The sequence below is a fragment of the Trachinotus anak genome, unplaced genomic scaffold (assembly GCF_046630095.1).
Source record: "Trachinotus anak isolate AG129_WGS33_773 ecotype Australia unplaced genomic scaffold, CSIRO_AGI_Tana_v1 ptg000007l, whole genome shotgun sequence".
NCBI lineage: Eukaryota > Metazoa > Chordata > Actinopteri > Carangiformes > Carangidae > Trachinotus > Trachinotus anak.
The window spans coordinates 24,227,675-24,243,069 of record NW_027273858.1 but is presented as its reverse complement, the minus strand read 5'-3'; the positions used below and the strand labels follow the sequence as shown (position 1 = coordinate 24,243,069).

General features: G+C 39.0%; 1 protein-coding gene across 1 annotated transcript; it reads left to right on the top strand.

The window, feature by feature from the left end:
* Window positions 1-879: 879 nt before the first annotated feature.
* Window positions 880-12,608, top strand: vax1 (ventral anterior homeobox 1). Its single transcript, XM_071481543.1, has 4 exons — window positions 880-981; window positions 5,383-5,638; window positions 7,393-7,580; window positions 10,645-12,608. Exons 2-4 carry the CDS (start codon window positions 5,425-5,427, stop codon window positions 11,191-11,193), a joined length of 951 nt encoding a protein of 316 aa, XP_071337644.1. The 5' UTR covers window positions 880-981; window positions 5,383-5,424; the 3' UTR covers window positions 11,194-12,608.
* Window positions 12,609-15,395: the final 2,787 nt, after the last annotated feature.

The window sequence follows — 15,395 nt, the reverse complement described above, 5'->3', positions numbered from 1 at the left end:
AGCTAGTCACACTTCTATCTACATTCATAAAATGTCTTTATTCCATGCCATCATGTAATAACATAAGAACATTTGCTTAGGCCTTATGAATCCAGTAACCTTTCAGAGGCAGCCAGGGATGATTCAAACAAGGAAAACACGCACTAAGATGTGGTTGAGCCCAGCTACTGAAAATCAGGTCTGTCGGGAGGCAAGATGATGTTGATGAAACTCACACCCTCTACAACCTCCAGAACCTTGTTAGCTCAACCGTTCAGGTGGTTCAGTGGTTCCATCACCTAGTGGACAGCCCCGGTGAGCCTGACCAAACCAAAGTGAATGAAGTATAACGTTTGGTTGCAGTGATTTAACACCACGTCTTTAATGAAAACAACATCAGTGTGACACTGAGTCACACAGTATATTATACAGACAGTCCATGATATTAATTTGTTTTATTGATACACAGTGTTTTTACAGTCCGCACATTATCACACAAGCACCTAGTCTTTAATAAGCTTTATGTTGAAAACATGTAGGTTCATTTTTAAAAAGGGCAACTCACAATAAAGGAATAAAATATATAGAATATATCAGGCAAGGACATTCATTGTTTGTTTTGGTCTTTTGATTAGCTTTACTGACAATACAACAATTTACAAAAAACACCAGCATTATCCTTTAAAGGAGCTATTTGTACTACATAGCTAACGTTAGCATCAACAGTTGTTAACTTACCAGTCGGGAAGAAACGTTGTGAGTTCAGCATCACACTTCATTCATTTGCTCACCAACAGTGTTGAGAAATCAACCCTCTTGTTTTGCTGCTATTTATATCACTTCTTTTCTTCTGTTGCAGGTATAATGCTAACCAGCTAGCTGGTCTTTCTAATAGAGAGCCACTGTAGTCTCCAGTCTGTCCTGAAGATGTAGCTGCTCGAGGACATATTTTAACCTCTTGTCTTGTGAACACAACAGTTGCTGAAGCTCAAGTCAAGACTGGTAAGTAAACAGCTGTTAATGCTAACACTGGCTGTGCAGCAATAGCAAAACTTACAAATACCTCTCACGTGCACTTTTTTACTTTTACTTTTCCCATATAGACATTTTAGTGGACCTGCAGACTCTCCTCCAGTCATTACAGCGCTGTAATAGCTTGGCTGTAGCTTGACTACAGCACATTAGCGGAGCAGATTAGCTGGAAGCCCTCAGTACCCATTAACAATAGAGCTGTCACTGGCCTGAGAACATAGGATTCCTACACAAGAAACCAACACACACAACAATTAATCCACTTATTAGCTCAGTTGTCAAAACTAATCAGAGTTTAAACCCAATGTGTAAACTTCAACAGCTCTAATGAAGCTTAATTGGTCGGGAAGTTTGTTTTCACAACACCATCAGTAGCTACGAGCACTCAGTGTTTATGAGCTACCAAGGATTTTGTACCAAAGGGAAAAGAAGCTTGATATAAATTCCATGCTTCCACTGAAAACCATCAGCGCTCAACAATTTTTGAGCTCAGCTGTGAGTGTAGCCCTCTGCCATAGATGGAAACAAGCTCTTTATTTAGAGGGTTCAAGAACAGCTTGCTCTCTTACTGTGGAACATAATCACCACATTTGTAAACGTAAAGCAGGGCTTTGAATGTAACCATTCATCTTGAGTTACCATGTTGTCGATCAGACATCAAGGCTCTCCAAGGCCTGCGCTCTCCACAGCAACCTACCTTGTATTAGAGAGTCTAAAAAGCTTTGCCACAAAGTGCCAAGTAGCCCTGGGTCCTAATAACAGGACCATAAAGAGCCAACTTATAGCAATTACAGTAAGCACTAATACGGCACTAGGCACATGGTCATTTCTCTGGTTTGCTTTGACTGTGTTAACTGACTATTTATGTGTGGCACAATCACATTTGTGGAGAAGGCATTGCAAACAAACATGCTGGCATCTCAGCAGATTTTTTTTTAACAAAAGTAACCATTTCCTCCCTAGAAATAACTTGAAATTTCACACCCTTATTCTGTCCAGCTGCTCAAGCAGTTTGGGGTTTGATTTGATTTCCTGGGACACACTAATTTAAACCAGACATTAAATGTGTCCCTAGAACAGTTCTAATTTCCGGTGTTGAAATAATGAAAACCAGTTCGATCTGGGTCAAATTACAGCACAGCACATTGTCCAAAATTTTAAAGAATGTCACCAAAGCCTTGCTGTGTTAAAATGATGACTGTAATAGCGATGATAATGCTGGTGATTCACTGCTGGCCTGTGGTGATTGGACGTTGCACAGATCTGAGTGTGTGAGTGTGTGTGGGAGGGCACTTGCCTCCAAAGTTGGATGCTTCCAGTATAAATACACATGATGGAATATATATTCAAACCCTGTGGACTCTCCTTTTGCAATTCTTTTATATCAGACTTTGTTATGTGACTGAGGAAGAATTGAAGGCCAATTGAAGGAACCCTTGTGTTAAATTGGATTCAATGAAAGACAAGGACTGTGGCCCACATCTGCAATATTCACCAAGGATAAGGTTTAGTCAAACACTGCTGTGCCAATATAATTTTGTGCCATAATATTATATAATTCAGCCTTTTTTTTTTGCAGTGCCGAAATTCTACAATAATATTGAACAAATTACAGTAGAACGTGTATTTATCCTTTCTGGGTGAATAGGATGAAATCTAAAGCAGTAATACTTTCACAACTACTCTGTAACAGGTGTTATGTGTATCACTTGTACATGAGCTAATTCATTAAGAACAGTAATATAGTTTTAGAACAGATTTCCTTTTATGGCAAAAATGGAGAATGAATATGAAAATGAATATGCAATAGGGGAGATATGATCTTGATCCTTGGTGCCACTTCCTCACTGTGTCTAACTACAGGATAATTTAGACATATGTGGCATTAGAAAGGAAAAACAGAAGCAAACTTGAGAACTGCTATCAGTATATTCTAATACATGACTTAAATTCTAAATAATCGAAAGTTATTTCTGTGAGAAAAAAAACCAAAACACACATCATCAGCATGATGTACGTTATTTAATGAAGTCATTGCCTCTGCATTCTGTCAACAGAGCTATTGGAAGTAAACAAAATGAACAAGGTCACACAAACCAAGCGTAGCAGCTTTTTACCAGGTGAACACTGTAGGTTTCATATTCAGTCTGACGAGTGACATCACTGGCAAACACTTGAACACACCTCCCTGAAGACTGCTCAGCATAATGGCTGCTTATGATGTTAGCCAACAAATATAATGTTTTTCAATACTGCTAATTTCAAGCAGTATTCAAATTGGGAAAGTTGTTTTTCCCAGCAACACCAAAAGGTTTCTAATTTGATATCAGCCCAATGCATCATTGTAATGAGTGTATAGCTGATCATGATCCTCTTCATCTCTGAGTGAAAACTCAGACATTCTCGCCCCATCATCATATTAGTTACCATATTAGTGAGTCCTGGAATACTGTTCATATTTTCCAGTAGACTTGCACTGCAGTGTGTGTTTGTGTGCATCATTTATAAGGCTGATTTTAATTTCACTGATCTAACAGCTGAAGCGTTGGCAGTTTACCAATGTAAAATGTGTTTGTTGTAAAGGTGATTTTTTTGCTGGTAGCACACAGGCTGAATTCTCTGTACACTGAGTGTCTGATGTTTTTGGGGATGTAGAAACCGAACACATTAGTATTTTCTCCTCCTCAGCCATTGTGTGTCAGTGAGAGGCCAAGACGCTGCATCCTCAATCTATTTCCCAGGCTGGGGCTCTGCACCACAGCTTGAGAAGCCCAAGTCCCCTTTAGTCATTCCCTTTTTAGCCTCCTATTTACCTCTCTCAAACAATGGACCCTGCCCCACATCAAGCAGCAGCCCCCCAAACATCAGTGAATAAAGTTAGTCCAACATGCAGCCCTTAAACCCACCCCAAGACTGCTGCCGGGCAGCCACACTCGCAGAATTGTTTGTTAATAGTCCAATTAGATAATTGCCATCTTTCACTCCTTTTCCTCTCTGTTTCCCATAAAAGCATGAATGGCACTCAAGGAGGGGGGCAGCTTGAAGAGGGCTTCTGGCCAGCTGAGGTGACAAGAAGGGCCAGAGAATGTTCCTTGCACTAGGCCACTGGTTTGAATTGAATCATTGTGGCCTAATCAATGGTCTTATTGGATTACTGGCCACTGCTGTGTTCAGAGATATTGTTGCACTGACAATGAAAATAGCTAAGAGTTGGTGGTTGGGTGGGTGGGTAGTGGGCTGGAAGGCGAGTGGTGAGAGAGGTAGGGGCCATTCCAGGGGTATGCATGTGTGAGAGTGTAGGCAGTCTAAGCACTAATGACAAGTTTTGTTCTCCTTTTTTGTCTATTTCAAATGTGTAGGTTAAGATTATGAGAGCTAAGGCTGGCTTCTGGGGTGCAATCATCTTAATACTGAAGGATGTAGTGTTAGTGACCGGGACCCTGCTCTCTGATTCAACGCAGGACGACACAGGAAACTAACACAATTCCTGTCAAAGCAGAGCCCGCGTTGTCGCAGAGCTGAAGCTGGCTCGTCCGTCACTGCCTTCATAAATTTTGATTGACATGGATTTGTTCAGAAAGCTTTTTTTTCGCCTATCTCTCTCGCTCCCTCTCTGGCTCTCTCCCAGTTTCTCTTGCCTACAGTAGCATAGTGGTGAGATCTGCACACTGCAAAATTCTGTTGATTGGTGAGAGAGCCAAAGAGAAAGACGGAATCAAAGTTCGCTGACATGCCGCAGCAATCAGGTGCACTGTGAAAAGTCTGGGAAAAAATGCCTGGCCGTGTTCTTTGGATGGAAGAATGAGGCACACCCGGGAACTTTTTTCAGGTCTGGAAGAGTCATACCCCTGTGATTGTGTGCGTTCATGTGGGGCTCAGGGAGGCTTGGTTGCGAGACAAGACTAATCATTTGTCTTGATTCCCTGGGCTGAGAGCAGGAAAACAGAGGGGGACGGGACGAGCAAACCCCTCTATCAAGACCTGATCTATTTCCCCAAACAATTTAGTGTATTCATGAGGTTACGCAAATGTGGAGGCAGCAAAATTACCGTAATCAATTGAAACAGCGAGTGCGCATCCATGGCTCTGATTATTTGAAGATCATCTATCAGCCTGATGTCTATGTAACGAGGAAAGGGGGGCACTGAATTACTGTTGAGTTTCACTGAGAAGTCCATGATCATTGGGCAAAGGGACTTTGGTCAGTGATAATAGGGCTCCTTGGTCTGGCGACAGAGATATTTCACCAGACATTAGATAGCTGACTCTGCCGTGCTGAAAGGTGCTGTTTTGAAACTAAAACCCACACTGTCCAGACAAGCTGGTGCTCCGTGCTCTCCGTAATCTCCTTTTTTTTCCCACCTGACAAAGGAAAAAAAAGTCAAACTGCAGGTCCAAGAGGATAAACTGAGAATGGAGGTCAGGTACAACCAAGAGACGGAGGGGATGGTGCTGAAGAATGGACTAAAGGAGGGGAAGGATAGCAAGGACTCCCAGGGCAGCTTGTCCAAAAGCTTCCTCAAGGAGCAGCAGGACTCCTTTTCTCCCTCTGGGACTCTAGACAACTGCGAGAAGAACAGAGGGAGCACAGGGGACCCAGACTACTGTCGGAGAATACTAGTGCGAGGTAAGGCTTGTTTTCTTGTTTGTTTGTTTGTTCGAAACAAACTTGCAGTTGGTTCTGTACGGATTAACCTAAGGAAACATGGTCTAAACTGCTGTTAGATTCACATGTTTTAGAATCAGGAAAATAAGAGAGAGACTATTTCCCAGAACTTTGTAAAATGAGGCCTTTGTAATATCAGACATTGGTTGGTGATACATAGAGAGAAAGTGGGCAATTCGCCTTTTTTTAATTATGAGGATTTTTCTTAATTTTAAGAGTAAAGGTAATAACAAAATATCCCCTTAAACAAAAAATCAGTTCAGTTGATTTACATTTATGGAGCCTATTTAAAATAAAAAAAGCTCCGGATTATTATTTTTTTTTCCTTTGTTTTGTTTCTTTCTTTTTCAGTTTGAGTTAGGTAACAAAATTATATATGTCATGAAAATGTATTATTGTTACTAAAAAAGAAAACTATAACTTTAATTTTAGCCAGTCTTTCTGCATAACCATGGTAATTTTTTTTCTCTATTATATTTTTGTAAAGACTGTGACAAACTAGGTCTTTCATACATAAATAAAAAAAAAATAATGTGAAATTATTCAAAAATGTTTAATATTGATAATTAAAATGAACATTTCATGTATATTTGCCTGGTTAAATTTCAATATGTGCTCAGTCATGTATTTAAGGAAAATGCCTGCAGAGCTTACACTTTCAAGGTGATGGATATCACAATCATCAAAATATTGAAAGACTGAAAAAAGACGGAAATGGGAATTTTTTCGTATAGATATTTAATTTCAACACACCATTGTGTATATGACTGTCAGGTGCTCAAAATGTGATTTCCTTCATGCAGTGTTGGAATATAACTTTACTAAAAACAGGAATAATTACACAAGATATAATGACACTGTGCTCCCTCAAAAATATATAGAAAAGTTTTCTGTTGAAATATTTTTTCGGACAATCATGTATATATTTTTATTTATGTATTTATTTTTGGTTAGTAATAAAGTTATTGCACATTAATTTCTTGCAACACTTCAGCAACTCGTATAATTCATTTTAAAGCACTGTTAAATTTAATAATAGTTTTTGAACAGATACATGTTAAGCAGAGCTTGGATACATTACCTTAACATCTGATGACAACACGCATTGTTGTAATTTCTCTTTTGTGGTAACACAGGTGTGGATTGTATGAGTGAATGGAAGTGAAACCACATCATGTTTCAGTCATTTTCATTTAATATGTTTTTATGTAATCTTCTCTTATTAGGTGTAGAATTGTCAGCACTTGATACACATATAAGTGTGTCTTTATACATCTTAATTTAGTTCATGTCAAATAACATTATAGTTTTCTGTCCATGGTATTTAATCTGGATTTATATTTTCTAGTTTAATCATTTAAAACGTAGTGTATTGTCAGCTCATTAATATGAGCAAATAAATTGTGTAAATAAATTATAATACATAATTTAAACAAACAGTATTTGTTTCATCATGTACATCATGTTATATTTGGTCAACATATACTTAAATTCAGTTAGTGAAATCAGAATTTGACTCATTATTATGAATTCTCAGTATTTCTGCGCCTGTGTTCCCTGTAATAATAATAATGATAATGATAATAATATTAATAGTGTTTGACATAACAAGCAATGTTAAACCAGTCTTCACCCAGGAATATATTTTATCTATCTGTTTTAATTGCCTTTGTATTTGTCTCAACATTGTTAATTCAATGTTCTTCTTATTGCAGATGCTAAAGGCTCCATCCGAGAGATTATTCTGCCCAAGGGTCTGGATCTGGACCGACCCAAGCGAACCCGCACCTCCTTCACTGCAGAGCAGCTCTACCGGTTAGAGATGGAGTTTCAGAGGTGCCAGTATGTGGTTGGAAGGGAACGAACTGAACTGGCCCGCCAGCTCAATCTTTCTGAAACTCAGGTAGGTATGCATCATACTTGTCCCTACTAGATTTAAAAATGATGAATTTATTCTGTGTAAACAGGAAAATATTTTGTTTTTAATTGATTTAATGTAATTTCCTTTTTTCTTCTTTACACCTACTCACTACATCTGTTCTGACTTTAGATAATCATGTTTCAGTTTATTAGGACAACCACAAAGTCATTTCATTTGACCTGAATCCACGACACAAAAACTGTTTGTTTTCTCCATATCATATAGAGTGCTGTACTCAGATACATAAATACAGAGTCCAGAGATAGATAGGAATTTTGTGCTTCACAGCTGTGATAATATTTGGGAATATGGGCCTGTTTTACAGACATAACTGATGTAAATAAACATTTCCTTGCACCAATAATCATTCACAACTAGTTGTTGTGGAGTGCTGGTTGTGTTCACAGACCTGTCAGAGCTTGCAGGTTCTCACTGTTTCGATTTTTTGGTTTACATTTAGATTAGTGTTTGCACCTTTGAGATTTTCCCACAGACACATATTTGATTCATGTATCTCTTTATCATAAACGAATTAGCTGATCTTCTTGATTGATTGAACTTGTGTCGATGAAGGTTATAGACTGTTTGACGTTAATGCCTGAAGCTGCCGTTAGAAAGCAGCTCAGACTTCCTCCTCACATCGTGCATGTGGGGTCAGCAGTGGGTCATGCAGTGTCCACTGTGGGTGAACTGCATGTGACACCAGATTCACCCAGTCACCCTCACAATTTGGACTCAAGGGAACCCCAGCCGTCAGCATCAAAGCTTTGGTGTATTTTCAGCCACACTTTCATTCATCTATTTATTCATGTTTAAAAATGTGCAAAGTGGCTAACGGTGCCTTCGGCCCCATCTTTGGTATTAATGTGCTGTGGCTTTCAGTGCGGCTGAAGGGGGTTGACCTGGAGTGAAGTCGACCTTTTCTCATAAAATGACACCACAACCAACAACCGTGTTGATTTACAACTAACACACGGCTCCCTTTATTGACAGCTGTGTAGATTTTTTCAAGTCTTAATATTTCTATTTTTCATTTGACCAGCACAATGGCTGCTTTTCTTTTTTTTTTACATAAATTGAAAAGAAGTTCTTTTGAAATGTTATTTTGCTCACATAAAGATAATATAGAAAACAGCCTTTGCTTCATATTTTGACAGGACAAAGCCTCAGAATTTTCTTCCAGTGATGAAATGCCTTTTAATGACAGCGTGGTGAAATTAACATGTAGCACCCTGTCATTCTGAGCCACTCGCTGTGTGTGCACCTGATCTTTGTTTGAGCTGCCAGCTTCACCTCATTGTTTTCTGAGCACTGAGGATGTAACCTCGATAATGAACCAGATGTTCGGAGCAGACTTTAAGGCACAAACAGAAAACACTGGCTTCTTTTCCCTGGACGTGAAATGGTTGTTAACAGCTACTGAGGAATTAAACCACCAACTGAAGTGAAGGAAAAAAATATTCAAATGTGATTGGACTAGCAGCAGAATTGAGTCAAAGGCTTGCTGCTGATTGGTACAATCAGGTGTGATTACAGGAAACTTAAAGGTAGAACACATAGAAAACTCTGTATTTTTTTCAGTTTTGACATTTATTCAATTTAGAAGACTGTGTGGAACTACACAGTGGTTATGTAAAGATAACATTAACAAGAAGAATGTGTTCTTTTCTCCATCCTTATTGGAATAAAGTGAGTTTTTTTCCCCCTTTTATTGTATTACAACAGAAACTGCTGTCAGAAATATTTGCAACATTTCTGAACCTAAACCTTTTGGTTGTGACAATATCTCTTATTCCAGTTAGTGGAGGTTTGGAAATCTTCAGAAACTACAGAAATAACCAATCACATGTTGTCATTTTCTGAGACGAAATCATGGCAGCCGCCTCTGATTTTTAAATTCAGATTCTGTCTGAAGCTCTACAGTTTCTGTAATTCTGGAGGCTAAACCTATGTTTTCAGGGCCAGGATACATACAGGTCACTAAAGTCAGAGGTGGCCATTTTGAATTTGGAGGAATTTAGAAATTTGCAGTAAAAAAAAAAAAGTGGAACAAATTTTTTTATAAATGTGTTATTCTGTGTTTTTGTGTCTTTAAAATGTGTAGTTTGTCTTAGAATATCTACTCTACACAAACAAAATAAGGCTGCAACTAAATGTCATTTAGATTTTAAATTAAACAATTAATCATTTAGTCTGTAAAATGTCAGAAATGTACAGTCCCCAGAACTTAATGGTTCTTTTTTCCGATCAAAGACCTCACTATCCACATACAGTCAATTTAAAATGAAAAAAAGAAGAGAATCCTCATACCTGAGAAGCAGAGTCCAAGAAATGTTTGATATTTGTCTTTAACAATCAAGCCATTATCAAAATTCACATCATACCACAATTATACAACATAATCATGACAATCAATGAGATTCAGTAAAACCACTGAACAATAAAATGATTGTTTCTGTTTTCCTGAGAACTTTCAGCTCATGCTTGAAGCTTCGCAGTGTAACAGGCTCAGAGTCTACGAGCAGCTTCTCTGAGGAACAACCTGTCGATGTCACAGTCAACCGTCTGCTCCGTGACAGAATACAATCACAGCAGCTCTTCATTAGTTCTGTGTTAGACCACATTTGTGTGTGTGTGTGTGTGTATGTGTGCCTGTGTAAGCATACCTGCATATATAGCTACAAGATTAAAGAGCATTTGAACGTGCATGTGGTGATTAGTTTGGGAGGCACAGGAGCTTTGCACAAAAGCTTTGAGTGAAATGGCTCAACATAATCTGTAAAGACAGAGTTGTACAGTTCATGGTGCAACAATCTGCAGCTAGTGAGATGATCAGATTATTGCTGCACAGTTTTTACAGCAAATATCAGTGAAGGTTAATTTATGCCATTTTCTTACTGCTGCCACCAACAATAGAAAAGTTTTTATTTAAATTCAAATTTTTCTTTAACGTATCCCATAAAGTCAATATATAATAATATGTGAACTATATATTATGCATTAGCATTCTCTAAAAACTCTTTCTGTCATCTGTGTTCCTTTTCAGGTGAAGGTCTGGTTCCAGAACCGGCGCACTAAGCAGAAGAAGGACCAGGGGAAGGACTCGGAGCTACGCTCAGTGGTTTCAGAAACAGCGGCAACCTGCAGCGTGCTCAGACTGCTGGAGCAGGGGCGGCTGCTGACGCCTCCGGGCTTGCCGGGCCTCCTACCCCACTGCAGCAGCGGCACCCTTGGCTCTGCCCTACGCCCTCCCTCCATGGGCATGGCCAGCAATGGCAGCAATAGCAGCAGCAGCAGCGGGGGTGGTGGCAGCACTGGCACGGCAGGCGGCACCCCACCTCTACCCACCGTTACCAGCTCAGGGACAGTTGCGGGCCTGCAGAGCTCACCTGCAGCTCACAGCCTCTTCAGCTTCCCCATGCCCTCCTTACTCAGTGGCGTTGCCACCCGCATTTCCTCCAACCCCCTGTCCATGGCTGGCTCGCTGGCTGGTAACCTGCAGGAACTCTCAGCCCGCTACCTGAGCTCCTCTGCTTTTGAGCCTTACTCGCGGACCAATGGCAAAGAATCCATGGACAAGAAAATTCTGGAATGATGCTTTGTTTTTACACAGATGGATTCCTGTTTACTCTGGACGTGTTTTGGTTGTTTTCTTGGCTTTCACTGTCTTTGTTTCTCTTTCATCTGTTTGTGTCACGTTCTGTAGCAGTTCATGTGTTCTAGTCGCACATCTGGTGCCTTGTATAAGGAAGATAACAAGGACCTGTACAAGCTAACAAGACCAGTTGGTGATGGGAAGATTTTGCACAAAAGATTCACACAGGACTTTGTTACGGAGATTTAGAAAAACACTCTGATGTGATCACTGAGGGATCTTTAGGGTTGCTGATTAACTAATTGTTAGTCCTACCTGTTAAAATAACAGTATAGACAGGGGCCCAGAGAATATGGCTGCTTCATATCACGAAAGCTCTACCACTGCAGGAGTGGTATTTTGTGTATAGCAGGAAGTAAAAGTGACAAAGTGTAAAGTGATGGTATCTTTTTGAATTTTGTTTTATCCTTTGATTGTGTTGGGTAGATTCATGTCACCACAGTGAGTGTAGGAGGAGAGAGTGAGTTGCCAAACACCAGCAGCATCAGATTGTGAGATCCAATCAGCCAATTCCAATGTTTAAAATTCAGAATGAGGGTTAGGAATGAACAAACAAGGCTGTTTTTTCAACATAGAATTAGGGAAGGAAAAAAAGTGCCTCCTTTTTGAAGGTCACTGCAAGGCCAGCGTGAGCGCAGAGCCCAAATGCATTAGATATGCTGATGCAGATGGTTTGCAAACATTGATCTCACAAAAAGATTTTTGTATATCTGTTTGTATTAAGTTTGGACCAAACCAAAATATACTCCAGAAACAGTGTTGTCATACAGTTTGATGGTTCAATTGTTCAGTGTTGTTTTCTCTATGGTTTAGTGAGGATTTTAACATTTTACAACAAAAGTCTTCACTTTGTGGCATTTTCTTCTTCAAGATGCAGTACCCGACTTCATTTGCCTGTGATTTAACACCACTGTGAGTTCTCAGAGTTTTGTGTACAGTTTCTATTCCACACGGGAAGGAGTTGCTGAGCTCTGAAAATGGCTTTTCAACATTAGTAAGCTGCTTGCTTTGTTGAACACAGCAGCAGGTAAGTTTTTTTCAATCATTCAGAATACAGTGAGTTTTCAAAGTCCACAGCCTTCATAAGACTTTCAGGCAGACTGATGCATGTGAAGACTGAATGACATTATTGTTGTATAAAAGTACTGGAAATGAGAAAAGTACCTTAAAATTGTTATTTTATTGTAAATTATTCACCTCTGTAATTAATAGATTATTAGTATCTGGAAAATAATGAATGAATGTATTTGCGGGGTCGAGGAATCAATCAAAAGCTCTTTGGTGCTGTTGTTGTGAAATATCTTGAAATTTGTGAAACGTGTGTTACAAATGTGCATATATATTATGTATATGGATACAGACAAAGTGTGATTTCCATTTTTCTTTCATACATGTTGCTATGAATCAAGTTATGATAAATTTCATGACTGTTATACCTCTTATACATACTAACCTGATGTGTTTTTACACTATTTTTGGTCATGTGACCTGCTGGTGTCATTACCCTTCATCGTTTGATTACAGTGGAATAACGTTTAGAACATGTGGTTATAAACCTGTGGTTATAAATCGGAGTAAGAGATTTGAAAAAGCAATGACAGGAGTTTTTATATAGATTTCATAAGGATGTAATTATTTTCATCAATCAATTTGCCAATTATTTAATTATTTATTTATAGTGCTATCTGTAAAATGTCAGGGAACAATTTCCTACAGTCCATAGTGACATCTTCAGGTATCTTTGTGTGGTCTGACCAACAGTCCAAAACCCAAACAGCTTCAGGTTACAAAGATCTACAAACGAATTCTCTCATTGGAGAAGCTGGAATCTGACAATAATCAGCATTTTTTTAAAATAACCTAAATGATTACCAAAACATGATGATTATGATTATCATAATAATTCCCTATCAATTTTATGTCAATAAACTAATGAAGTTATTGCTTATTTGTACCAGCTTTAGATTTTATATTTACTGAAATGGTTTAAGTATGTGTGATAACAGAAGTTGACTGAAATGTTAATGTGCTTATCTGGCTTTGCTTCAGATTTAGCAGTGAGCGCTTTAGGTACTTTTTTTTGCTCTGGGTTTTGCCTCTTAGGTAGGCTGCCCTAACTTTTTAATTAGTGGAGGTCATTCTGTCTTAATGAGGGACCTTCAGACACCTCTCAGGTCTGAGACCACCTTGATCTTATGTATTTATAGTGTTACAAAAACATTAAGTTACTATTCTCTTCAAATCCACTCAAATTAAACATAAAAGATAAGGAAGTAAAGGTCGGTGTTCCTTGTAGTAAAAACTATGTATGATTAAGTATCAATGCTGTGTCATTCAAACTAAATGTGATTTTAAGTTAGTGCATTTTAGATATTTTTTTGGACAATTATTATGAAAAGTTGCATTGCCATCAGAATATGTAATTTACCGGATTAACATAAATCTGTATAAATTCAAGAGCCAGCATCCAAATATACTGACCAAAAGAGGGTCCACATGCCAGCCTTTCCAGAGCTTCATCTCACTGTCTAAATCATTAGTCTCTAAATGCGCTGAGGAAGATAGTTAGGTGTGGTGGAAAACTTGGGAAAAAGTTAAGGGAGTTAAGATTTTTTTAAACCTACTTTTCTAAGGTTAATAATGAACTTCTTCACTTGGCAATTTCAGTTTTGTTTTTATTTAGTTATTTATTTTGGTCGGAATAAAGAAACTTCACTGTGCTACATGCCCCCCCCCCCCCCTTCTGAAAATGAACCTATGCCCTTAGAAACAGTGACATTAGTTAATGTGCAGACTTAATCTGAATTGGGCAGAGCTGAGTCTCTAACAGGACGATGACTAGTGAACTGTCAGTGAAGGTGCTGGGTGAGTGCAGTGAGGAGAACTTTACTGGTTCTACTATAGGTCAAAACCTAGAACACCATGTATGGTGAGTAATTGAGGATGTAGTTGAAAACTGTAGTGGAGCTGCTGTAAACAACTGACATAATCGTGTATTATCATCATCCATCTCAGTGACAGCTGGTTTCAGACAAATGTCAGCTGGTTTCAGCCTAGTTTCAGCTGGTTTCAGTCTACTGTCAGCTGGTTTCAATCTACTGTCAGCTGGTTTCAGCTGGTTTCACTCTGGTGTTAGCTGGTTTTAGCCTAGTTTCAGCTGGTTCAGCCTTGTGTCAGCTGATTTAAGCCCAGTGTCAGCTGGTTTCACTCTAGTGTCAGCTGGTTTCAGCCTTGTGTCAGCTGGTTTCAGTCTAGTATCAGCTGGTTTCAGCCTAGTTTCAGCTGCTTTCAGTCTAGCTTCAGCTGGTTTCAGCCCAGTGTCAGTTGGTTTCAGCCTAGGTTCAGCTGGTTTCAGCCCAGTTTCAGCTGGTTTCAGCCCAGTGTCAGCTGGTTTCTGCCTAGTTTCAGCTGGTTTCAGCCTTGGGTCAGCTGGTTTCAGCCCAGTGTCAGCTGGGTCTTTATCTGCTTGCTTCTCTCCTGCTCTGTACTCACACATACAACATTTTAATACAACTGAATTCACAATGAAGCTGTTTTCGTTCATGTTTTTGTGTTTCTGGTGTCATGACAATGGTTTGAAGCAGTGACTGAAACATGGTCCATTAAGACTAAATGTTAACCAGCAGTCACTTCCAAGCTGCTGCTCTGCTCCTGCTAAAATCCTGATTTTATATACATGTCGTCCGACAAAATCTGCCAAAAACACAAGCCCTCTCCTGGACCATGAAAAGACCCAGGTTCACTATAAATTGCGAGTAACTGTAGTCAAAGAAGTAGCAGAAGATTCAGACCACAAGGATCTGGTCAGCAGTGTGCCAAGGTAAACAGCAGTGTGGTGTGTATCCACTGTTGCCAGTGGTGGAAAGTAATTATATGATTTTACTCTAGTAATGCACTTAAATGTGAGCATGATGTATTTTTAAAGATTTAACTACTGTACAGTTTTTAAAGTAATTAGAATTAGTACTACCTCGACCAGCTTAATTATAACATCCGCATAACATTAATATGCTGTTTATATTCTGATGCATGATTAACGGTTCAAAATATACTCTATATAATAATGTAGCAGTAAAGGGATTTTTATGTCCCGCTGCAACTTTTTATTTCAAACCGGATTTAAGTACTTTGTCCACCACTGG

What these genes read in the sequence shown, in the direction of transcription:
- vax1 (XM_071481543.1), top strand. Translation starts at nt 5,425, where the DNA reads ATGGAGGTCAGGTACAACCAAGAGACGGAGGGGATGGTGCTGAAGAAT. An exon ending in TCGGAGAATACTAGTGCGAG is followed by an intron (nt 5,639 to 7,392) that starts GTAAGGCTTGTT and finishes TTCTTATTGCAG; the next exon opens with ATGCTAAAGGCTCCATCCGA. An exon ending in TCAATCTTTCTGAAACTCAG is followed by an intron (nt 7,581 to 10,644) that starts GTAGGTATGCAT and finishes GTTCCTTTTCAG; the next exon opens with GTGAAGGTCTGGTTCCAGAA.